The 26,560-nt window shown below is 43.1% G+C and overlaps 1 protein-coding gene and 1 long non-coding RNA gene across 5 annotated transcripts in view; one reads left to right on the top strand and one right to left on the bottom strand.

Moving 5' to 3' along the window:
- Nucleotides 1-9,877: 9,877 nt before the first annotated feature.
- Nucleotides 9,878-16,542, bottom strand: LOC308653018. Its single transcript, XR_014022971.1, has 3 exons — nucleotides 16,403-16,542; nucleotides 10,888-11,003; nucleotides 9,878-10,006 (listed from the first exon to the last, which is right to left on the bottom strand). It is a non-coding gene; the product is annotated as an uncharacterized lncRNA (long non-coding RNA).
- Nucleotides 16,200-26,560, top strand: part of EVA1C (eva-1 homolog C) — an 84,590-nt gene continuing 74,229 nt past the window's right edge. For 3 of the 4 annotated variants that reach the window (XM_081301302.1, XM_081301301.1, XM_081301303.1), the window contains exon 1: nucleotides 16,200-16,826. In XM_081301302.1, coding sequence (XP_081157428.1) covers nucleotides 16,667-16,826 — 160 coding nt within the window. In that variant the 5' untranslated portion in view covers nucleotides 16,200-16,666. The remainder of the gene's footprint in view (nucleotides 16,827-26,560) is intronic. The other variant, XM_081301300.1, reaches the window with a different exon arrangement.

Genomic DNA, 26,560 nt, shown 5'->3' on the forward strand with positions numbered 1-26,560 from the left:
CTCTGTCCTGTCTTCTAGTGTGAAAAAATACCATCTTGTTTTTTGTAAGCAAGTGTGTTGTAAGCTCCTGAGGATGTGGCTGTTTGTGACCTGCTAGAGAAAAAACACATGGTATTGCCTCTGACCCTAGGCCTAGGAAGACTAGGAAATGCACCTGTGGAAGTGCCAATGTCATACGGGGGAAGTCAGACAGAGGGAGACACCCCAGCGCATTTGAAAAAAAAAATGTAGCGATATTGAGAAATGTTCCAAGTTCAGACTATAAAGGGCAACACTTAGTAATAAAGACAGACTTCTAACTAATGGTCACACTAGTCCTCCTCTCTGGTTAATTGGCTGCCACAAAATTTGTTTTCTGCCAGTGTGAGCCCACCCAAAGAGGCAGCAGGAAGGCGCAGGACACAGGCAAAAGCTGAATTCAGTTTCCATCTCTGTGGGCCTGGGGCAAATTACTATCTCTTGGGGCTGGTTTGCTTTACAAAGAATTAGATGGAGTACGGAACTTGCCAGGATTTTCCAGTTTCTAAGTGGAACCAGGACTCATCTAGCACCAAATTAAAGAAATGGAAGTTGGCAGTGCCTATCCCATCCTTTGCCAGAGACATACCTGATGTCAGGTAATGGATCAGAAGTATAGATGGATGCTCAACTGACTCAGGCCAATACCCTAAGTCACTGGTGCCAGGTCACTAACCCCTTGTTCAGATACAGACTTCATCAACCAACCTTCAGATAGTGATTTAGCTTTCCATACAAAATACCTGCATTGTTTGTCCTCAAGTCTGTTCTGGCCTGTTGAACATTGAGCATTACAGCTCCTAGGACCTTCTAAGCTGGCATCCTCCTCAGAAACATTCTCTCTGAAACTCTTTGGACAAACCTCAAGTGTCTCACTTCATATGGGCTCTTCGTGTTCACCCCTCTGTCTATTCTCTTACTTTTTATTTTCCTTTGCTTCCCTTTTCACCTATTGGTGATATGGAATATTCTTTATCAAACTCCTTCACCAAAATATGCACTAATGTGTCTAATGACACAAAACAAAGGTCAAGGCTCCATTCCCACTATATAAAATGCACATCACAGGGCACATCATAGGGTTCAATAACTGTTGAATAAATAAATGTCTATATAGATATGAATGTGAATGAATGCATAGACCTAAGTCTTGAGCTAGGTTAATGTCAGTCGATTCTAAAATAGCAAGTTGATTTATTGGAATGCTGTCAAAAGGCTCACAATGCAGGTTTGAGTCTGGAAGCTTTTGAACTGACCCCAGGACTATGGTGAATTAGGAAAGGAAGTGACCAACCTTTATTAGCCACTAGTGAAGATCATCTCCAGAGACCTTCCTTCTCATTTACACCCGTTAAGTGTGTGTGTTCATTTCTTACCCATTTCAATCTGACAAGGTTAAATTTAAGTTCTGGAAAGGAGCAAAAGAAGAAGTTCAATGAAAATCTACATAAAGTTCATAATATACTGTGTTAATCATAAATCCTCAGAATAAGAGAGTTTTAATTCACTAGACGAAGTTATTTTTGTAGTTTTATCCTGCATTTTTTAATTTGAATCAAAGCTTATTAATACAATCACATTTTAGAGAGCAAAAGCATGGAATTCCTTTCTCTATTCTGGTACAAATTCTAATCTCATTACTGATAAATGTTTTAGTGTAACATTTTCTGAAATCAAGACGGTTTAATTATCTGCTTGTTTAGCAAAAAGAAATATAATGTATTGTTTCAAAGGCAGTTGCTATAAATCCCAGTGAAGAACACAACATCCACAGGCTGGAAAAGAGAAATAAGCATCTTATTCTCCCAAATTTAGGTCAACAAAGTATAAATATCTGCCAACATCTGCTATGTACATTGCTTTATATAGCTAATCATAATATACTCCAGAAAGTGTAACTCAGTATTTACCCACCAAGGACTTATTATATATTATATCATATATTTTTATTTATATCATAAAGGACTTATTGTATATTATATCATTGAGGCTATGACATACCTAATACATTCCATGCAAATAAATAAGTTAACCAAGAATCCAAGATGACATAACTGTCACAAGGCCATGCAATAAATGAGTGACTTGAGCAATGGACACATTACATTAGTGTAACTATGATTAGATTATTAGGGGCTTCCTTCTAAAATTATAGTGAAAAATAGAAAAAGAAAAAGCATTGTCTATCTTTTTCCTTCACTGAATCAATTAAGAGTAAGGCTGGGGATATAGCTCAGTTGGTAGAGTGTTTGCCTTGCATGCACAAGGCTCTGGGTTCAAACCCCAGCACCACAAAAAAATAAAATAAAAAGAGTAAAAAATATTCCCTTCTTCAATATGAAATAAAATAGCAATAAGTGAGCTGTCTCTCTCAGGACTTCCTGGATCCCTATGCTAGGTCCTGTCTTCCTTCGCTATACTCCATCACCTGTTCCCTGGTAAAAGTGTTCTCAGGTAGTCATCAGAAAATAAGGAAACTTGATAAATTCACCGTAGGGTGTTGGGGAAGAGTAACAGTTTGAAGCCTATTCAAAAATATTTTTACACTTTTTTATCATCTCTGGATGCAAGCAAAATTACTTTTTACATTTTAAAAGAGGACTCTTGAAGATCACAACCCCCCAAATGAATGTTTAGTACTGTGTTTTAGTTAGTGTGTGTGGTTTTATTCATTCATTCATTCATTCATTTAGACTAGGGATTAAACTCAGTGGTGCTTTACCACTGAATCACATTCCCAGTCCTTTAAATTTTATTTTGAGAGAGGGTCTAAGTTGGTAAGTTGCTAGGGTCTTGATGAGCTGGCCTCAAACTTGTGATCTTCCTGCCTTAGTCTCCTAAGTAACTGAGATCACAGGCAAGCACCACTGCACCTGGCTTATCACTGTGGCTTTAAATGTGGGGAGAGGAGGGAATGAGACAAAGAAGAAAACGAGCTTCTGAAGGTTGACATCAATCTGCCTGAATTCCAACCATCATCCCACGTGTTATAGTTTTAAATTTGGGGACATGCCTCAATTTTCAAAAATAGATTTTAAAATGGTACACACAGATCCTTCTGGAACAATGCCTGAAAGGGCTATCTCCTCAATAAATACGTATTATGTTGATGACCGAGAACTCAGACTGGACTGACTGACTACTCAGGAACACTAGGATGTTGAGTTGAGGGCCTGAACAGAAACATGTAGCCAACTTAGAGGTTAAAATATCAAATGTTAACTTTCAACATTATTATGTAGACTCGGCTGACACCTTAATCATTAGAAATATTAAAAGTTTGAATAGCAATATTTTCAAATTAATTTATCAGAAGAGAATTTTCTGCCAACAAAGAAATAATACTTGTTCCTTATGATTTGGATCTGAAATGTCTTCCAAAGGCCACATGTTGAAGTTTTGTTCGCCAGCCTGTTGTGCTATTGGAAGGTGGTGGAACTTTTGGGAAGTGAGGCCTAATGGAAGAAATTTAGGTCACTGAGGGCGTGACCTTGCAGGGGATATTAGGAGCTGATCCCTCCTCTGTCTTTCTTTGCTTCAGAACCACCATGAGGTGAGCATCTTTGCTCTACCATCCACTCCCCACCATGATGTTCTGCTTCAAAAAGACCCAAAGCCATAGAGCTGGCTGACCATGAACTAAAATCTTTGAAACTGTAAGCCACATGACTCTTTCCTCCTCAGGCAGTATATCTTAGGTTATTTTTTTTCACAGCAGTGGAAAGCTGATGAACACAGAGATACATTCAAATCATACTGCTAATGATGATGAGTCATGCTGCTACTATATATCTCTGATGTTATGGAACACAACATCCTTCACTTCTGTATGTCCTCCCCCAAATCCATAACTCCAGCCTAATCATGTGAAAAACATCAGACAAACCTAAATTGAGGCACACTCTTAAAAAAAAAGGCATGACCAGTACTCTTTTTAAAAGACTGTCAAGGTCAGCTGGTCGTGGTGATGCATGCCTGTAATCCCAGCAGCTTGGGAGGCTTAAGCAGGAGGATTGCAATTTCAAAGCCAGCCTCAGCAACTAAGCGAGGCCCTGAGCAACTTAGTGGACCCTGTCTCTAATAAAAAAAATAAAAAGGACTGGGGATTTGACTCAGACCCTGGGGTCGATCCCTAGTATCAGAAGAAAGAAAGAAAAAAAAAAAAAAGACAGTCAAGGTCATTATAAACAAGGAAGGACAGAAAAATTAAAGACCAGATGAGACTGGAGACACATGGCAAATGCCCTGTGGTACCTGGACTGGACACTGGAGCAGAAAGGACTGTAAGGGAAATGCAAATCAAGTCCGGAATTGAGTTAAGAGTAACATGGTAAGGCGGGTTCCTTAGTTTTAACAAATGTACTACCTAATCATGGAATATGTGAATACTAGATGGTTCTGTGTGAGAATATTCAGAATCACTCTTTTTCCAACTTTTCTGTGAAAAGTGTAATCAAAACAAAATAAAGACATGCGCATGGATATAGGAACTTTTATTTTTATTCCCAAACACCTTTATTAAGATATAAATGATATGCAATAAGCTGCACATATTTACTGGGCGTGATTTGATGAGTGTCTACACGTGCATGCACCACGAAGTTATTACTACAATCAGGACAACAGACATATCCATCACCTCCCAAAATTTCTGTGTGTCCCTTCAGGGGTGTTTTTTAAGGGGTGTGTACATGTAGTAAGAACACCTAACATGAGCTCTACTCTGTTAATAAATTATAAACTCATTTAATAAATGATGAACTATTTCAATAAATGATAAATATAAACTTTATCATTTATTGAAGTCCTATAATATCCCTCCAGTTTTATTCATGTTTTCAAATGTGGCAGGAAATTTGAAAACATGGATAAATCTGGAGGATATTATAGGGCTTCAATAAATGATAAAGAATAGTACCTAAAATCAATCAGAAAAGTATGATGTAGTGGATTGCAAAACATGGTCATAAATTCCACCTCCCTGGTATGCGGGAGTCTCTGCCATTTGACTTTGAAGTTCTTCCCACCTGGATCTGGAGATGTTCCTTCACACAGTGGGGAGCAATTTGGATTTGCAGTCTGCAGAAGTAACTGAGCATCAATTGGACAATGTTGCCATCACCTCCCATTTCCATTCTCCCTTCCGTATGCCTGGCTTGTTGAATGTGTAACAATTTCATGCATTTGGATTATTTTCTTTACTTTCTTTTTTTTTTAATTTTTTTTATTTTTTTTAATTTTTTTTGAGAGAGTGAGAGAGGAGAGAGAGAGAGAGAGAGAGAGAGAGAGAGAGAGAGAGAGAGATTTATTTTTTAGTTCTCGGCGGACACAACATCTTTGTTGGTATGTGGTGCTGAGGATCGAACCCGGGCGCACGCATGCCAGGCCAGCGCGCTACCGCTTAAGCCACATCCCCAGCCCCATTTTTCTTTACTTTCTTAATCTTTCCTATCCAGTTTGCTTCCCTTTGTGCTTAACCATTTTATTTACATCAAACTGTCACTTTGCTTTGTTACTATTGAAGTAACCCTCAACTGCTACATTCAAAAGTCACTGTATTTTCAGAGAGGTTTGTTTTGGGCAAACTACCTCCTAAGGGGCAGAAAGACTGACAGAATGACAGGTCACTATGAACACTCTGAAGATGAATAAAGGGTGTGAGGGTAACTGGGGTGGGACAGGGAATGACAGACAACCTGACTGAGTTAGGGAGGAAATCCATGGCAACCCATAGAGAAAGAACTTTCCAAGTAGAAGCTATAGCAAGTACAAAAGCCCTGAGATGGGAACATAATCACAGTGGTCAAGGAACACAAAAAGGCCAGAGAGTCTGTGTATTATACATTTTTCCATTGCTATAAGAAAATATTTGAAGCTGGACAACTTATAAGGAAAAGAGGTTTATTTAGCTTACACATTAGAGGCTGAAATCTGAACAGCATGGCACAGGCTCTCACAAGGTCGTCCTGACTTCATCCCATTATGGCAGATGGCATGGTCATGGGAATGTAGGTAAGAGAGCACTCATGTGGTGAGACAGGAAGTCAGACCACAAGGAGAGGCCACTCTTGCTCTTTTGTAACAACCTTCTCAAGATAACTGCTGTAGTTTGTCTCTGGAATATTCCCCCAAAGCCCTTGTTTTAAAGGCTACGTTCCCAGACCACGGTGCTATGGGGAGGTGGTGGAAACCTGTGAGAGGTGGGGACTAGTGGTAGATTTTAGGTCTGGATGGGGGGGGGGCGTTCCCTTGAAGAAATCATGGGACCCTGGTGTCCTTCTCTTTCCCTCTTTGCTTCCTGGCTGTCATGAAGTGAATGAGCTTCCTCTGCCAGGTGCTCCTGCCACGGGGTACTGAGCTGCCACAGATCCAAAGCCACAGGGCTAAATTGTTCATGAATAGAAACCTGCAAAACTGTGAGCCAAGAAGCCTTTTCCTCTGTAAAGAGGAAAGTTGATTTATCTCAAGTATTTGTTACAGTATCAGAAAGATGAGTAACTAACCAGAGTCCCATAAGAACTATATCAATTCCTTTTGAAGGCACAGCCCTGAATGACCTAATCACATGCACTAGACCCTATTTGGAAACTCCGTTGCCTCCCACATCAACACACTGAAGACAAGCCTTCCAACCCATGAAACTGTGGAGGACACAATTTAACCACATCCAAACCGTAGCCGTGGAATGGAGGGAGAAGTTGGTTGGAGAGTCAGCCAGAGGATCGTTTTCTTGTTGGACAAGATGAGATATGGATTTCCAGTTCCCAAACTAGGCACCTGAAGCATCCAGAATGCTGGAAGAAACTTACCGTTTGCCTTGAAATTTTCGTATGTTGAAGGAAATGAGCAATTCTTGACCAGGCAAACTACTAGTTCAAGTTCAAAATAGTTACTTTCTGTTCAATAATGTCACAGCTTCAGAAAGCTGAGTTTTCAGTGTGTACTTGACAAAAACAAGGATTAAGCAAAAGTCAACATGGAACAGGAAATGAAGGTAGCTGTACCCAAACAGATTTCAAGGTTAGAAAAACAGCAACGTGCCCAACAAGCACACACACACCCCATCAGCAAATAATTGTGGTTACTTAAGAATGAAATAAAAATATTTTTTCTTTCAATTTATGTGTACCGTAATTTTTTCAAACTACTTCTTAATTAATAGAACAAAATTATTTATTGTTTGGATCTTGGTAGTTAGGAAATGTAAAAGTCAAGCTTGTCATTGTTGAGTGTGTGTTTGTCTAGATGCACCGTGAAAAACTATCAAGACACTGAGGGTACCAGGAATTGAGACAGTTTGGCAGCCTCTGCTTTGTTTTTTTAACCAGAGCTCACTGTTGTTTGATTCTGAATCCCCTTTGATGGACTATGGTTAACTCTCTTTTTGAGAGCTTTCAGTTCTCCTTTGAGAAGGATCATGTACATTTTCTGAAGTTTTGGACACTCACTTTCATCAGTGCCATTATTCATAATAGACAAAACGTGGAAACGACCCAAGTGATAATTGGGGGATGATAGATACATGAAACATGGCACATGCATATAGTAGACTGTTTTTCAGATTATGCATGTAATAGATTATTTTTCATCCTTAAAGAGGAAGGAAATTCAGACTTGTGCAAAACATGAATAAACTTTGAAGACATGATGTTAGTTGAAATAAGTGAGTCACAAAATGACAAGCATCACATTAGTCCACTAACATGAGGTCCTAAAGGAGTCAAATTCATAGAGACAGAAAGTAGCATGATGTTGCCAGGGACTGGGGATATGGGGACAGTGGGTTATTGTTTAATGGAGACAGAGTTTCAGTTTTGGAAGGTGAAGACAGAGGGTGGTGATTCTTGGGCAATAATGTCAATGTGCTTCATGCTACTGAATTGCACACTTAATTTGGTTATGATTGCTAATTTTATGTTGTGAATATTTTGCCACAAAATAATATTATTTTTTTAAAATTCATGGACCACTGTCACCATTTCTGAGACAGAAGTGAAGATTCCCACCTATAGAGGGCGCCATTGGCGGTGCCTCATAGCATTCCCTGGTTCTGTCCAGGACTTGTCTAAAGCTTAGGCTTCTCCTCAGCCACCTGCCTGAGCCATAGGCCTGGGCCTCCCACCCTCACCTCCCACCCTCTCCTTCACCTCTGGCCAAGGCCTTTCACCACTGCTCACCAAGGGGAAACCCATTGGCATGTATGGTAGATGACTACCCTTCTCTTTTCTTCCTTTTGGAGACATGTCACCAGAGAGGCTAATGTGGTATATATTCATGCATACATTCATACATACCTGAGTGTTTTGAATAATATCATAAATATTATTATATATTGCTATAATTACATAATCTAATAATATTTATAATATTAGAAAGGAAAGAAACTCTTAGGAAGGAAGGAAATTCCGACACATGCTATAACATGGGTGAATCCTGAGGACATTATGCTAAGGGAAATGAGCCAGTCATTTATTTATTCCACTGACATGAGATCCTTAGAGCTGTCAAATGTAGAGACAGAGGATAAAATGGTGGTTGAGAGGAGGAGAGGGTGGAACTGTTCAATGGGTACAGAATTTTAGTTTTGCAAGATGAAGACAGTTCTGTGGATACATGGTAGTGATGGTTGCTGGGCAGTGTGAGTCTACTTAATATCACTTGACTGTACACTAAAAGTGTTTAAGATGCCCTCCAATTCCACCCATTTTCTTGCAAAGACAGGATTTTGTTCTTCTTTATGGCTGAATAATATCCACTGTGTATATTACAACACATTTTCTTTATCCATTCATTTTTTGTGGCACCTAGGCTAATTCCGTATATTAGTGAATATTGTGAAGAGTGTTACAATAAACATGTCTCTTGTATTGAGCAAAATAATACAGGCACAGAAAGACTAAATCAAATGTTTTCTCTCACGTGTAGAAACTAACACAAATAAAATAAAATAAACAGAAGGTAGAAGAGAGATTAATAGAGACTGGGAAGGGGACAGAGGTAGAGGAAGAAGGGGGAACAGACATGTATGTGTGTATGGAAACAGTGAATCCCATTAATTTGCATAATTTATATGTGTTGATAATTATAATAAACATGGTTAAATGGCAAATTATATAAATTATATTTATATATATTATATATTTGCCACCACAATAAAAATGATTTTTAAAAAAGAAAGGTTAAATATCTATTTTATACATAAACAATTTTTTCAGGCCTTCAAAGAGAAGATCTCAGAACTGAAGTTAGATTCAGTAGGCATCTCAGAGGAAAGGCAGGTTCCCCAAACTCACATATGTCACAGAGGACTAGGGGTCAGGGACGCTGTTGGGCAGAAGATGAGGGCGAGACTTGAGACAGGCTTGAGGTTACTGACAGGGTGGGCCAGAGGTGGGAACAAAAGTGGGTATTCCAAAATCAGGGTTGGGAAGAGTACAGGAAGAGGAAGACAACCCTTTCTGATGGCGAAGTCCCTTCCACTGTGCCACCAGAGACTGGGCTGCTATCACTCAGGGGAAACAGTGGGCAGCTGTTTCTATCGTTACCTAAGAGGACAAAGTGTCATTTGAAGCAAAGACATTCCTAAGGGTTCAAGTTAAAATCAAATATCATCTTCTGCTCAATGAACAATAATGTACCAAGTCCATAAAATGAATGCCAATGTAAAGTGTAGATGACTGCGTTTTTCATCTGGCTACCCACATGTGACGCTTCCACGCTCAGTCGCTGTTAACTTTGACTGACACCACAGCTGTAACACCAGGGCCAGTCTTGGCAGAGCTGGGACTTGGCAGAGCCTTTGTGCACTGACCACAGAACCTGCACCTTTCGCCACTGCCCTACGCTGTGTGGGCTTGCAGGGAGGCCTGGCTGCTAGAACCTGCACTGCTGCTTTCCAGCAAGCTAGGCTGCTTCCTTCCACCGCCACTCTTCCCTTTCTGACATCAGAGGAGGTAGGAAGAGAGTTGTTTTGTCAGCTTTTTCACTGCTGAGACAAAAAAAAAAAAAAAAAAAACCCGACAAGAACAATTTTAGAGAAGGAAAAGTTCATCTGGGACTCATGGGTCTCAGTCCATAGACAGGTGGCTCCATACGTCTGGGCCCAAAGTGAAGGAGAACAGCATGGTGGAAAAGTGTGATGGAGGAAGGTGGCTCAGGACATGGCCGCCAGGAAGCAGAGAGACTGCTCCACTCAACAAAGACAAAATATAAACCCCAAAGGCACAGCCCCAAGGACCCACCTCCTGCAGGCACACCCTTCCTACCCACAGTCCCCACCCAATTAATCCCATCAGTGGATTAGCACACTGATTAGGTTAAGGCTCTCATAACCCAATCGTTTCACCTCTAAACTTTCTTGCATTGTCTCACTTAAGAGCTTCTGGGGGAGACCTCGTATCTAAACCATAACAAGTGCCCAGTCCCTAAATGAAAGGAAGAGGGAGAAGGGAGTAGGGGGTCTCTGGATACGAAAGATCCCTTCATGTGGGGCTCAAGCTGGCTAGCTCTCTGCAGCATTCACTGAAGAGTGGCAAGCCACTGGCAGGGTCCTCAGGGCTTCCTTGGGACACAGACCGTACTCTTCAGCCTTGGCCAGGAAATGGGAGAAAGGTGTCCACTCCCTCCAGGATGCAGTCTGTGCTCTCCTCCAGAAAGTGAGTTTTCCAGTGAATTCCCACACTGAAAAATCTCCATGAATCAGAATTCAATCATTGACCATGAGCCAGGAACACCAAAAGTTTGCTGGTGGCATGTTCTTATTTCACAGAAAGAAAATATGACTCACATGTAATCACATAGACAGTGTATACACAAATTAACAAAAAATATATATTTTAGAAAACATTAGCCAAGCGTGGTGATATATACCTGTAGTCCTAGTGAGGACTAATGAGCCAAAAGGTCTGTTTCTTTGAGGTGGATAAATGGTGGCTTAGGCAGGAGGATTACAAGTTTGAGGCCAGCCTCAGCAACGTAGTAAGACTCTGTATCAAAACAAAAAAATAAAATAAAAAGGGCTAGGGATGTAGCTCAGTGGTTAAGCAACTCTGGGTTAAATCTTCAGTACAAGAAACAAAAAAGAGAGACACTATTGGACTAGATGCCTTTGGCCTTGCCTGGGCTAACAGTGCAGACATCAGTTGACAGCTGTGAACATATTCTTAAAGGCCTTCTTTAACTGCTTTTGGTCCAAACCTTCCCCACACATTTCTACAGAAACAGCAGGAAAGTTCTTTGCTATTGATGGGCTCTGTGGTGCCAATTCCATAAACAAACCCCCGTTTGTTGCTTTCTAAAAATAACTCTTTTAAGATCTGGACAACATTTAGCCTCCTGCTTCTGAGCCGAAAGGTCTGTTTCTTTGAGGTTGATAAATGGTGGCTTATGTCTTCTCAGAAAGGCTATAGCTCATCTTTGGTAGAAGCTAAAAGTCTCACCTTGATGGTTCAGGTGAAAGGATATGGTAAGAGATAAAGTTTGAGTGCCAGATATATAATTTCCAAAATAGGCTGGGATATATGCAGAAGAAAACAGCCAGGACCTCAAGGAAGAAGGAAAATAGGATCGTAACAGAAAAATGGGACAGATTGCCTTTAAAAGAAGAGAGAGAGCTGGGCGTGGTGGTGCGGACCTGTAATTCCACCTCTCCCAGCTGGGGAGGCTGAAGCAGAAGGATCGCGAGTTCAAAAGTCAGCCACAGCAAAAGTGAGGTGCTAAGCAACTCAGTGAGACCTTGTCTCTAGATAAAATACAAAAAATAGGGCTAGGGAAGTGGCTCAGTGGTCGAGTGCCCTTGAATTCATTCCCTGGTACACCCCCCCCACAAAAAAAAAAAAGAGAGAGATGAAATAAGACATCTAATTTACAACGTCCTGTAAGGATTCCTCTCATACACAGAATGCATTCTGCAAATACAGAGGCACATCTTAATATCATACAAGAGGAGACAAGAGTGCCTAATGGTACCATCACATAAAAAGGAACACCTACTTCCCCCACAGAGAACTGTGGTACTGAGGATTGAACCAAGGGTCTCATCCATGCTCCATGCTAGTCAGGTGCTCTACCACTGATCTATATCCCCAGTCCTTATTTTACCATCCATCCCCTAATTGCTGTGTCCTTACAGAACAAGAGGGCTTCAAATTCTGGCTTGGATGGTCCAACTGAGCATGGGTTCTCAGTTTTCTCATCTGAGAAATGGAGATACTGGTAACAGCAGGGCTGACTTCATGTGACCTGGGCAATCACTCAGGATCCTATGCTCAAATAGCCCAGGCTTGGTTTAATGCTCTGCTATTGCTATCTTGGAATTCTGAACAAAATTTTTTAAAGGTGGCCCTTCATTTTATATTGTAATGAACCAATAAATCATGTTGCTAACTGGTTAGCATCATCTCAAATGGTTGGTGGGAGTATTAATTTTGGGGAACAGTTTATTATTTGGATCACCTTTCACCAGACAGAATTCACCCTAATTCCAATGTCCATAATTGCACTGAATAATCAAATGGCTACAATTGCTTTTTATGTATCAGATTCCCACATAGAAGAAAGAGCTTAGGGGAAAATTGCCTTGGTAGGAAAGATTAGTCCTCCTCATGGCTCAAATTGATTTTGCAAGGTTTCCCCTCCTTGGAAGCTCATAGTCCTTCCCTGCCTTCCTTTCCTATGAATTTTTATAGAGCCCCAAATTTGAGGTATTTGATTCTATAATATTTAGAAGGAGGGGAATAGGGCAGGGAATGGAGTTGCCATTTGATTGGGGGAAACCAAGGTACTTGGAAATGGGGGAGGCAGGAAGATGACTGTAGTTATTTTGTTTTCTTGAAAGATTAAAACATCCTTGGGCTGGGGTTGTAGCTCAGTGGCAGAGCACTGGCCTTGCACACGGGAGGCATGGGTTCAATCCTCAGCACCACATAAATATGAATAAACAGGGCTGGGGATGTGGCTCAAGCGGTAGCGCGCTCGACTGGCATGCGTGCGGCCGGGGTTCGATCCTCAGCACCACATACCAACAAAGATGTTGTGTCCGCCGAGAACTGAAAAATAAATATTAAAAATTCTCTCTCTCGCTCTCTCTCTCTCTCTCCCCTCTCTCACTCTCTCTTTAAAAAAAAAAAAGATTTGTAAAAAAAATAAAATAAAATAAATAAATATGAATAAATAAAATAAAGGTATCATGTCCGTCTACAACTAAAAAAGAGAATTAAAAAAAAAACCATTCTTGAATAGAAGTAAACTCTTCCAATTTAACAGCCAACGATTGAAGGACAATGCAGAGGGAAGCCCGGGAGCTGTCCTCACTCTCCTCTCCCTTCCTTATGTCCCACACCCTCCTGGTTACACTGTGCTGTCCACCCTCCTCCTAGACTTCTTCCAAGTTGGCCCCTTCTCCCTCTCTGTATGGGCCTGCAGCACACCAGCCTAGAGCACAGCCATGCTCTCCTGACCACACTCCTTCCTGACCATCTCTTCAAACCCATCTTAGTGGTCTTGTTTGACTTTTTTTCTTTTTAGCAGTTTGAGATGTTTTTCACAAGTCATACAACTCATCCATTCAAAATCCAATGAGTTTGGGCATATTACATTGTTTTTGTTGTTGTTGTTTTGATAAATTTATATAACATAAAATGTACCATTTTAACCATTTTAATTATATAATTCAGTGGCTGTAATTAACATCCCAGATATGCAACCATCACTACTACTTCCCGAATTTTGAAGATCAAACAGGAACTCAGTACTCCTTAAACAATAACTCTCCACTCCTTCCCTCCAGCTCCTGGTAATCTCTAGTGTACATTCTATCTCCATGAATTTGCCTGTTGTAAATGTTTCATATAAGTGGACACGTGCATTATTTGTCCTTTTGTGCCTGGCTTATTTCTTAGGATAACGTCTTCAAGGTGTCAGATTGTCATTCCTTATATGGGTGAATAATATTCTGCATTTTGTTGATCCACTCATTCATTGATGGACACTTGGATTGCTTCCACCATTTGACTACTGTGAATATGCTGCAATGAATGTTACCCAAGCAACTGTTGGGTCTCTGTGGGGCATATGTTCCCTGGAGTCCCTTTTGACTCCTCTAGTCACTTTGCACTCAGCAACCACAATACTCTTATATGTATTTATTTATTTATTTATTTTTTATTTTATTTTTTTTTTGGTGTTGTGGGTTGAACTCATGCTAGGCAAATGCTGTACCACTGAGCTAAACCTCCAGCTATAAGCATGGTAATCTCTTACAGAACACATCCTGTCACATCACTTCTCTGCTTATAACCTACTGCCAGTTTCACATAAAAATGTCCATTAAGCAATACCTTCAGATAAAGATGGAAGTGCTTGCTGAGGCCTCCAAGGTCCTCAGCTCCAGCCTGTTGGACTCTCCAGGTCACCCTGCCCTTTTCTCTGTTCCAACCACCCTAGCCATCTCTTCATCCTTCTATGGAGCCACATTCTTTTTGGATTTCAACAGACTAGTGCCCTTTTCTAAAATGTTCACCCTCCCCTAATGCCTAGCTTGTGCCAACTCATGTTATCTTTCTCATCCATCTTGCCTTGGAATTTCCCCCCTGGCATCTGCCCTCCCCTCTCGGCTCATTTCTTCTTGTTTCTCTCTTTTGCTCCAGTGGCCCCTGGTCTTTCACCAATCTCCATTTGTTGGGCAGTAACTGTTCAATGTGTTTCTTCCATGTTGTAACACAGCTAATATTGACTGAACACTTACTGTTTCAGGCTCTGTTTTATGCACATCACCTGTGTCCACTTATTAAATCCTCACAACTAGCCTGAGGACTTTACAGATAAGGACGCCTGGTATGGGGTCACAGTAACAATGCCCACCCTGGCATCTGGAAGCTACTGTAGAACCAGAGAACAGTGCAGCCAGCCCCTGTCCCCCCAGGGAATGTGGTTGTCTCACCCTGCCAGTATGTCCAGTCCCTAGCATAGAACCTGGCACACACTGTACCCAATTCATATACAAACCTGAGGAATGAATGGATAGATTAGAAAATCCAAGAGGGACCGGAGCCCTGGGCAAACTTTACTAACTTCTGCGTCTTGAGCATTCTTATCTACACTCCCAGGCCCAGCGACTCCAACTAAGAAGTGCACATTAATACCTATGGCCCAGGATTATTGAGAAGGCTGAGTTTTTATCTTAATGTAGATTTAAAAAATCTTTGTGCCTAGTAGACTGGATCCGGCTCGACAAATCCTGAAACTTAGCATTGCCATCAGGGAAAAAGGGAATGAGAAATCCCAATTCCGCTGGCTTAGCCCCTGTGGGAGCACTGTGTGAAACTCAGTGTCTTTTGCCCCTCTGCAATCTCTGTGGCCCACCTCAGAAGGGGCACCACCGAGAGTTTTCTCTTCCATGCCTCCCTGCAAAGCTCTGAGGCTCTTTGGCTCTGGAGCCCGCGGGGGCAGTGCTCCTGGCCCCGCCTTTGGGCCTCATTATCTATGTTTCCGCGTCAGGCACGCCGGGAACTTGGCAGGGCCTGCGGGCGGTGATCAGGAACATTTTGTGCCTAGCGCTCGCCGGCCTGGCTTTTCTCCCTTTGACCGGCGCCACCGAGCGGGGATCGCTGGCGCGGACCGTAGGGCTGGGGTGTCTCAACCCAGGTAGCTGCCCGTGGGCGCACTTGTCCTGGGTTCCTCCGAGCTCTTCGCCTCCGGGCTGGGCTTCCAAACCAGTCACACCGCACGTAATCAAGATGTTCGTAAAGATGCTGTGGCCCATTTTAAAACAAAGCCCAATTATCAGCGCTCAGCAGCTCTTTATTCCGGCCCAGTGTAAGATGGCCAATTGCTGCTGAGAATCAACAAGCAAAGGAAACACAGTGGAAGGGAAAAGAAATCGGTTCTGGGGCCCTTTGACTTCTTTTGAGACCCCCATTGGTTCTTGTCCTGTCTGCCAGACCTTAGGCAAATTCTGGGGCTCGGTCTTCTATTATGTGAAATGGGAATTAGGAGTGCTTGGTGACTACACCAGGAGCGCAGCGGGTCGCTAGGATAGCAGTGCTGTTATCCTGTGCCTCCAGGACCCCACCTTCCCTTGGTCCTCCACTGGGAAGCGCCCGGGCTGCAAACACCGAAATGCCTCTAAAGTGCGTCACGGGCACCGGTCGCGCTGCTCGACTGACCAGGGTGAAGCTGGCACTCCGCCAGCACGGGCTGGGCCAGGAGTGCCGGGCCTTCTCCCTGTTTGTGACCCCAGCGTGGAAGGCGCTCAAGTGGCGCAGATTGGGGAGCGCTGTTGGGGGCGCTCTCCCCTGCCTGCTACGCAGCAGCCACCGGCCTCCGCAGCCTCCACCGGGTGAAGGCTACGCTTTCTCTAGGCCCCCCACCCTCCCCGCTTCCTTACCAGCGGCGGCAGCGGAGATTTCCTCCCGGGGAAACTACGCTGATCCTTCCCGGGGCTCCTCGCCCCGCCCCAGTTCTCCGCCCCCTCCCTTTTGCTGGGGATCCCGGGCTGGGCTGCTTCTGGGAGGCGGCTCCGACAGCCAGGAGGCGGCGGGGGGCAGCGAGCTACAAGCCACCGACGCGCTCAGCCATGTGACGCCGCCCTCCTTTCTGCGATCCCCCCGGCACTCTGGGCCCCTGCGGGCGCCCAGCTGCGCAGCGCACCATGCGCCTGCCAGGACGCACGCGCCCACCGCCAGCGCCCCAGCCCGCGCAGCATCCCGCCCTCCGCAGGCAGGTAGAGCCTCCCGGGCAGCTCCTGCGCCTCTTCTACTGCACGGTCCTGGTCTGTTCCAAAGAGATCGCAGCACTCACGGACTTCTCCGGTAAGAGCGCCCTCCTTCGCCGTGCGTCCCGGGCGCCAGGTTGCGCCCAGGTGAGCCCTCCGCTGGGAGCAGCTGCCCGAGGGGCCACGATCTGGTTGGGTTAAAGTTGAGGAGTGCTCTTAGTTTTCTTGGCTTATAGATGGTTGCGTGTGGCAGTGGCGGCAGGGTAGCCCCCCACTCCAAGGAAGGATGTGTAATGTGTTTGGAGTTTCTTGCCCTCCCGTCCACTTCGTCAATTTTCCCACACCAGCGACCCAGCCCTGACAGTCGCACGTTCACTGGCGGCTCCCTAGGCTGAACCCTGTGCCGCGCCCAGCTCTAGAAGATACACGTGTTGTGGTGGAAGGAGTTGTACTTTCTCTGCCACCCACATAGTTAAATTGCTCCCCAAGCAGACTCCCGGGTGCCCACGTAAGGAGATTAGCGCAGGAGACCCTAGACCTATAGTCCTTGCCGGCAGGCAGCGAGCAAGCCTGCGGGCAACAGAGGTCTGGTGGAGATCCCATGAGAGATGGGGAGAAGCTCAGAACAGGGAGGACACTCGGGGGCATGACTTCACTTCCAATAGGTGCCCAACGTTCCCGGTCTCCCTGGTTTCCTTCACACACATACAAATGTCCCGACTTCCTCCTACTGAGTAAACTACAAGGCTTTTCTTTTTGGGAATTCCGACCCAACCTCCTGCAAAGCATGTTAGTTCCAAGGAGGCAGGTGTGGCCGCAAAGTCAGTGAAGTTTCAAGGTTGGTGATGGCTATAGAAACATGTGCTTCTATTAGCGCGGCACTTGTTTAAGGTAACAAGAGCCCTTGTTGCAGTTATGGCCCTGGGTCTCCAACTGGCAAGGCTGGAAGCCTGCAAACAGCCCCCACTCCCTCCGCCTAGCCCGGGAAGCAGCTCCGAGCCCCACACTCCCCCTTCTCAGGGATCTTCTGCCAAGTCCAGGCTTTTCACAGACCCTGTCTGGGGCCCCCTGGTGCAGGGTCTTTTGCAATATAATCATGGTAAATGGAGTCATTCCTCCGTGCTGTTTGTGCAGTAGACTAGTACATGGCAAAGAACACTGGCAAAGCAAAAGTTGAGTTGGGTTTCTGGTTTACTTACAGAGAATGCCATTGTTAGCTGAAAGCCCTTGGGTCAGAGGTTCTTTGCTTTGAATATTTAATATCAAGGCAGTGTTCCTGCCTGGCAAAGGAAGCCAAGATATGCCTATTTGGCAAGCAAACTATGGCCCTTAAACTCAAGCCCCAGAGAATCAAAACTCTGTGGTAAATGTGCTGGGGAAATGCATCGGGTTTTTCAAGTGCTATCGACTTTTTCTTTCTTTCTTTCTCCTCCTTCTTCCTTTTTCTTTATAATAGAACTTTCTTGGCTGCTACAAAAGCTTTGCATTTGCTGATTTAAGCTATAGGGAGCAGTTCTAAGTTCAGTACATCTAGCTCTGAATATTATAAGGCAAGAATGAAAAGCTGACAAGCCCATTTTGGTGACATCATTGCAACTGAACAAATATTGCTTTAGGCAAATTGTACTGTAACCATTAGATTGTTTTCACAGATTATAGACACTTAAGAGTTTGTTTCTTTAGGGAAGTAGTTGCAATACTTGTTACAGTCTATAGGTTACTGCACCCCACACCCCACCCCCAGCTTAGAATTGTCTGGTAGCAATAATTATACACTTGAATTTGACATATCAAACAGGGAGACTACATCCTGAGGGAAATGGATGTTCTGATGCAGATTCCTGTAAGTAATAAGAATAACAAAAGCCTTTTCCTTCTGTTCTCCATGTGGACCCAAATTCTAGAGCTTTAAACTCCCTGCAACCAGCAGTAGGTGGTGTTGTTGCCAGGTCCATCCACAACCCAGCCCCCTATTTCAGTGTTACTTCCTGGGGACCTGAAGGCTAGGGAGAAAGTGTAATTCAGCCTTTGGGGAAGAAGAGGAAGAAGAAGAGAAGAAACCACAGACACATTCAAGTTTAAACCCCAATTCTATACAGTATGGGATCAAGAAAACATTAGAAAAGTTTCAGGAAGAAAGATGAAGTTTTGCAAAGTCAGCTGATTTTACTAGAAACTTTAGGAAACTTTAGGACCCCTACCCCAAGCCCTGTGTTAGAGGGCATGGAGGGAAACTCCTAAGCTCCAAAAATGAGTCTTCCTGTCCACTTGAATGTGTTGGTTGAAGCAGCAGGTCCTGATCATGTGATTCCCTGTGGTCTCAAAGCCTGCTTTCCTGGGGACAGACAGTCCTGTTCCCCTTTTTATGAACTTGGCGGAGTATATAGAAATGAAACAGAGGCTCCACAGAGACAGGGGACCCTCCCCCGCAGAGCTGTACAACAATAGCAGAGGACCAGAGAGCATGTTTGACTATACAGATGCTGGCTTGTTTTCTAAATAAGGGAAACATCAAAAACTGGTGCAAGATGCAGGGAGACTCCTTTGCAGGAGGGTGGTTTATACATATGAAAGAAAATGCCAAAATGTCAGGGGTCCCAGCCACAGTCTGTATACTATAGGGCCTCCCAGGAGGTCTGCTTTGCAGTTTGGGAAAGTTACTTAAGCCTTTCTCTTCTCTGCAACTCTTCCTTGAGCCTTTGCCTGAGGCTGTCAGCTGGTGTCATTTTCCTGGGTCATTGATTTTTTTGCCCTGGGGATTCCAGCATCAGATCTCTTAATAACCCAGAGGCTGCATCTTGGCCCCCTCCTCCCCCTCCATGCTCGTGACTTGTGCTAATCACCTCCAAGCCTGCTGAGACACAGGCTCCCAAGCATTCCCTTCTCTCTCTTCCCTGAGGATTTTGAGATGTTGCCAGTGGCCACTAGAAGACTATCATCACTGCATTAAAAAATGTGTCCTAGAGAAGGCAAGCATGGTGCATGCAAAATTAGTGCCTGTGATCCTTAAGCCCATCTTCAAACATGCCTGGCTTCCATCCATTTTCCTCTTTGGGATGGGGTTCCATTCTATTGACTGCATTCTCAAAATGAGGATTTGGCCTGAGATAGCCAAATTGGTCATTGATTTTTGAGGGGTTGCTTTGAAGAAAGCAAAGGGAAGTATAAGAGATCAAGGCCAGGCACTGGAGTGTGGGGGTGAGAGCTGAGAGGAGGGTGGGGTATCCTTGGGACCCCACCAATGAAAACCTCTGCCTTAAAGAGTGGGGCTTCAATGTATCTTTTGGACTTGGTTTGCAGTGGCACCTCGGTACTTGTTGACTTTTTGTTGTTGCTGGTTTTATTCTGTGGTTTCTCTGATGAGGACACACTTAAGTCTTCTCTTTCCACCCATTTCTTCCCTTTCTTCCTAGTTTTGCCCTACTTTTAGCATGTAGTGAAAAGTGTGAGAAGCAGGAGGGAGAGGGGATGGGAGACAAAGATAGTGGGGGCAGTCTGCAAGGTCTTCATGGTCCTCAAATGCCCCTTGGCTTCAAAGAAAGGTCATTGTATGATGGACGTGGTTCCCTGGGCCACTGTTCTGCTCTCTGCCATCAGTAACCCAAGTATGCAACAAGTGGCACTTAGTACCAGGTCATATCAGTCTGCGTGAGCTGCCGTAACAAAGTGCCACAGACTGGGTGGCCTAAACCTCAGAGATTTATTTTTCCATGGTTCTGGATAGTAGAAGTCCTAGATCAAGATCTTGGCAGGGTTGGTTCCTTCTGGGGCCTTTCTCCTTGACTTGAAGATGGCTGTCTTCTCACTGTGCCCTCACAGGCTCTTCTCTGTGTGTGTGTCTGTGTTCTAAGCCCCCCTACAAGGACAACAGTCATATTGGATCAGAGCCCACATTAATGACCTCATTTTAACTCAACCACCTCTTTAAAGGCCATAGCTCCAAATACAGTCACGTTCTAAGGTATTGGAAGTTTGGACCTCACGGTGTGAGTTTTAGTGGGATGTAATCAGCCTATAACATAGCTCATTGGCAGCCCAATAAATAAACCTGACCGGCAGCTCCTTATTTCATTGGCCAGGAATTTCATAATATTGAAATATGGCAGATGAATACACTTTGGAAGCACACAGAATGACTTGAGGAGACTAAAAAATATTTGTTCAGCTGGACCCCAGGACTTGTGATTTCATTGACCCAGGAAGAGCCAGGCATTGTCTCTTTTCTAAAGCAGAGTTGGGAACAACTGCCCTGGTGTCACAGAGGAGGACTGCCTCCTGCTCATGCATCATTTCATCCAGGGGCACATAGGTGTGGCTGGCCGGGTGTCCCCTTCAGACTCCAGCCCAGGGCTCACCCTCAGAGAGACCAGGACTGTGCATTTCCAGCTCCTCCCAGTCAACACCTCTCATTCCATTCCCACGGGCACACACACATGTGCACACACCGCTCCACGTTTTATTATGCCTCCGTCACATCATCCGGTATTTCAGGAGTTATCTTCATTTTAAAACATTTTATGCAATGAAAAGCCAACTCGTAACTAAAGTAAAACAAACTGAGTGTCCGAAGGAGGTGTCTAGCTGTCACAGAAGAAGAGAGATGAAGAGCAAGTGTCTGAAATTGCTTGTCTATTTCCATGGAAAGTCACCATATGTGAATAATGTTCTGCCAGGTCTTTCTGCAGCAGGGAAGTGTCTCGGCTTGCGAGCGGTCCTGTAATTGATGGCTTTGGTTGCCCAGGTGCTTTATTTGATAGGGCAGCCCAGGGGTGAAACAGAAAGGGAAGGAGTAACAATTAATTGAGCTCAGTGTTATTTGATTTCATCCTCTGAGCAATCCCTTGAGGTAAGTATTAATCTCATTTACAGATGAGAAGTAGCCTCAGAGACCGTAACTAAGTTGCCTGGGACCACCCGGCTAGTAAGCAGGACTGGGGCAGCCTCCAACACTAAACCAAGGCCAAGCTGGGGACTTGGTTCTTGAGAGTGTCAAGGCAGCAAGATCAGGAAGAAAAAAAAAAGTGACCATGATTTGCCTGACCTTTCTAGGTAGTTCATGGAGTGGACTCTGCCATTTCAGGTGCCTTCTGAGGAGACTGACCTTTTCCTACTCTTTCTTTAGCATCTTCCCAATGTCATTCCAAAGTGGGTGTAGTTGCAGGCTATGTGTACACTAGAATGTAGGAGAAAAGTGTTAGAATTTCTGAACTTGTCTGTAGCTGTCCCTTAGTATCCTCCGGGGAGAGTTACAGGACGACCCCCATAGTTAGGAAAGCCCTGGGATGCCTAAGTCATATGATCTGCATATGACTTACATAGATCTTACTGTCTACTTTAAATCATCTCCCAATTGCTTATAATATCTAATGCAACATAAATGCTACGTAAATCATTGTTTAGGGGATAAGGGTAGAAAAAATGTCTGCACATGTTCACAACAGACCCAATTATTTATTTATTTTTTTAAATCTGCACGTGCTTACATCCATGGAGATAGAACCTGTGGGCACAGAAGGCCAACTGTATTTGTTGTTCTATCTTGGTGTGGGGGGGGAATTTTTGCTTATTGACATGTAAATTGACAGTTGAATAGTATGTACACACACACACATTGATCTCAGAGCTGTGTTCTCAAACAGTTTTACTGATGGGGTTCAGGACTATGAAAATGTGGAAGTCACTTGTCTTCTCCTGTCAGCTTAGTGCCTTAGGCAGTCTTGAAAAGGCACTAGTTTGGGATAAAACAAAAGAGATAAATTGAGAGAACAACTGTCTCTGTCTCAACCCCCAAATACCACTGGCCTCCTTTCCCAAGCTCCATGGCTGCCAGTAAAAGTTTGAGGCAGAATTTGAACCCAGTACTGATCCAATTTTGAAGGTACGTATACTCACCATCTGAGCTGAGGAAAGGATCAGGAAGGTAGGGCAAGGTAACACTGAAATTTTATAGTTCTCTGCCACTCCTTTAATGAGCTGATGTGTCTGTGCCTTTCTGTGAGAAAATACCTTCTCTTAAGAAGAGAAACCCCAAAATCACAAAAATTTCAGTACTAGAAGGAGAATCTCAGGTTGGAAGGGTGTCTGAACATGCGACTAATCTGTGTTTCCCACCCTTCAGAAAGGCAGGAACCATGTTCTACCATCTCTTCCCTGGCCCCTATATGAATACCATCTCCAGTTAGAACGGTCCCAACACAGTGGAGACATTGGTGAGTTAACAATAGTTTGGTCACTTCGTCATTTGTATGTATATGTATCTGGCACATACATCACCACATAACGAACACTGTTCTAGAAACTTCACATTCATTAACTACCTGAATCCTCACAACTGTCACAGAAAATTGCAATGACAAAGTGAAGAGAGGTTAAGTGACTTTTAGGAGTTTTTCTAATAGCAAGGGAAGAAAATAAAATAGACATATTACAAGTAGTTCAAAGCAATGCCACTTCTGTAATGTTCATCACTTAAACAACCAGAGCCAGCTCTTATTCCACGGCCTGTTGAAGGAAACACCATCTAGCCACAAGATACCTGGAACTGCTAAATAAGATATAACAAATATCTTTTAAATGCATAAATGAATGATGAAGTAGAAGAAGTGCTCAGGAAACAAAAATGAAGGAAGGGCAGGAAGGCCAGAGAGGTCTGCCAGAGCTGACTCTAGGGGTGCACTGGGGTTGTTTAATGGTTTTGACAATCAGGATTCAACAGGTGCACAAGGGCAGGAGACAGGCATTAGACTAGTGTAACAGGAGGAATTGGAGTAGAGATCTCTTTAGAAATTTGTGACCTTGTAGGACTAAACCTTCCTTAAAAGGTGGATGAGAAGCAGATTAGTCCTTGCAAAGGAAAGTGACAAAGTGACAACAAGGAACCTGGTCTCAGTTTGGGCTCAGGATTGGTAAAGAAGATAATCTCCTTTGAGAATGTGTAACCAGAGACCTGCTTTTTTGAGACTCTGGGTTTTGAATTCATTACCTTTACTGGGAAACACAAGCTGAAAAACTGATAAAAGATATCCCTAGTACTTGGCAAAAATGAACACACATCTAAACCCTGCATGGAAACATCAACACAGGCTCCTCAAGATGCCTGTAGATATAATCCTGCTGATTATGAACACACAACTCAACATTACATTACAAACGCAATATTCAATAGCAGCAGCAACAGAGTCCTTGAGAAAAAAGAAAGAAAATTCCTCAAATGAAAAAGAAACAAAAGACTATCAAGAAGGAGCAAGCATATTTAAATTAAAAAAGCCAAATATATCTACTAACATGAAAAAATATATTGATCAAAATTAAAAGCTTGATAGATAAGTTAAAGAGCAGATTAGACATGGCTGAAGAGAGAAACAATGAGCTGGAAAATAAAGCTAGAGAAATTATTTGGGATAAAACAAAAGAGATAAAGACATGGAAATATGAAAGAAAATTTATAAGATTGGAGGACAGAATGAAAGTTCAATATACATTGATAAATGTCTGAAAGAAAACTGGGAACAAGTAACACTCAAGGCCATAGTATCCTGACATAGATTTTCAAGAAAGATTCAAATTTGAGTATTCCAAGCAAAACAAATAAAATGAATTATTTGTAAATGTATCATATCAAAACTAAAATACTAAAAACAAAGTAACCATTTTAAAAACAACCAGAGGGAAAAAATGTTATCTGTAAAGTGTCTCCAACAACAGTGAGAACTGAAATAGTATTTTCTAGGTTTTAAGAAAAAATCCCTCTGCTGTCAGCTCAGGATTACATATGCACCTAAACTAATTTCCAAGAGTGCAAGTGAAATTATAAAAACAAATTTATCACTAATAAATCTTTACTGAAAGGACTACTAAAGGATACACTTCATGAAGAAAGACACTAAGTCTAGAAGGAATGTATGAGATAGAAAAGAAATTGTGAGCAAAGAAGTGGTACAACTTCTAATACACTTGGCTTCATGCTTTGTTTTGTCTTCCTACTTAAAAGAGTAATATCTCTACCTTGAGAGAGAGATGGTCTCTCAAATATTTTGTTCTCTGCCCCAGTTAAAATCACAAGACACTTTCTTGACCCACTGGGGGGCACCCCAGCCACCTTTCCAGTGGGGGTCTCAGTTCCAGGATGACTACCCAATAGTAGCTCCATAAGAAAGAACAGGAAACATGAAAGTGTCTCAGGTACCAGATGCTGTGCTATGTATGATACAGGGCTACCCCAAAGAGTCATTCCTGTCCTGAGGGAGCCTGCTTTTAAATGGGTTCATGGACACACAAATAATCTCAAAGAAGTCTGAAATACAACAATAGATTTGGCAGGTCACGTTCTCTGATAAAAATAGTAATCAAATGCAGAGTTTGAAACCGTGGGTTTCTTAGTGTGTCCACACACCTGCCAGACAACTCTGTCTATGCATAGATTTACCTTTCCATGTGGTCATTTCTGACTTACATTCCATCCAACCTGCACCCCCAGCTCATTGAAGCCCCTAAAGTAGAATTTCCCTTGCCCTAACAAATAAGAGGTTGAAATGATGCTAGGGCTAGTTTCAACCCCGAGAGCGAGGTTTTCCACATACAGAAATCAGGCAACATTAAAATTCAAAACTCAGGCCATTGAGTCTGAAACATATGTTTGCGAACAGTCTGATTTCATGTCTGCCTTCTATGTCCTGTGAATACAAATGGCCTCATTTGGAGTTGAGAAGCAGAAAGGAAGAAATCTAAGAATGATCTCCAAAACAAATCTTTAATTCGGATGAGTATAATAGAGTGTAATCCCATTTCAAGTCTGTCAGCATTCCTTTGATGATTACAAATGAGTCCCTTTTCCCTGGCAATGTGGGGGAATAATCTGGATAAAATAACCCTTTTTGTCTGCATGGGACCATGCAATGCTTACTTGTGACAGCTTTCAGAGTAGTGTTTCAGAGTCTGAGAAGCGCACACTATGCTACCAAGTCATCTCTTTTCTTTCTCTTGACTTAGAAGAATTTTCACTCTTTTCATGTTTGGTGGCTTCCGAAATTCTCAGACTTGGAAATCATAAATCATTGTGCTGTCTTGAGGAATGAAAGAGACTCAGGCCGCCGAACCCTTTTCTCTCTGTCTGTTGTACTTGCACGGGAGACAGGTGGAAAAGAGAGTGGGTGATCTTATCTGGAAAACCAATTTGTACCGCTTTTGAGGGATTTGCTTCAAGGATTGTGTACAAGTTTACAGTCTGTTTCCATGAAAAGAATGTCCCCTGAACCCAAGTTCAGGCTTATGTGTCTCTTTCTTGTCTATTTGGTGTGAAAATTAAGGGACAATCATTTTTAAATGCCTTTTTCAGTTTTCTGAGACTTCAATAACTAAATGCTGCTTCCAAAATGAACAATGAGAGATGCTTTGTGGGTGGTTAGCTGGATGCAAAGACTCAGTCCCATCCACAGCCTTGGAATGAGAAGGGATCTCCAAGACCCTACTGCTGCAGGTCCTGCTGTGCACAATTACAGATCTTATGGTTTTGCCTTTTCTGCCTTATCTAACCCTAAAGCCCAAGTTCAAAGGTCTCTCTCTTCTTCTTCTTTTTTTTTAAGTTAAATTTTTTATTTGTTCTTTATAGATATACATAATAGTAGAGTGTATTTTGACATATTATACTCTCTTCTGATTTCCCTCTTTTTCCTTTGAAATCGGAGGCCCCACGATTATTTTAAAGTGGGCTTATGCCTCTTGGAAGCCATGAACCTTGGGCTTCTTTCTCTCTGGCTGCTCAAGACAGATCATTTGGTCTGTTAACCTTCACTCAAATGCCACATTGTCATAGAGTCAACAACCACCTGAATG

The sequence above is a fragment of the Spermophilus citellus genome (genome assembly GCF_964194105.1).
Source record: "Spermophilus citellus genome assembly, chromosome: 7".
Taxonomy (NCBI): Eukaryota; Metazoa; Chordata; class Mammalia; order Rodentia; family Sciuridae; genus Spermophilus; species Spermophilus citellus.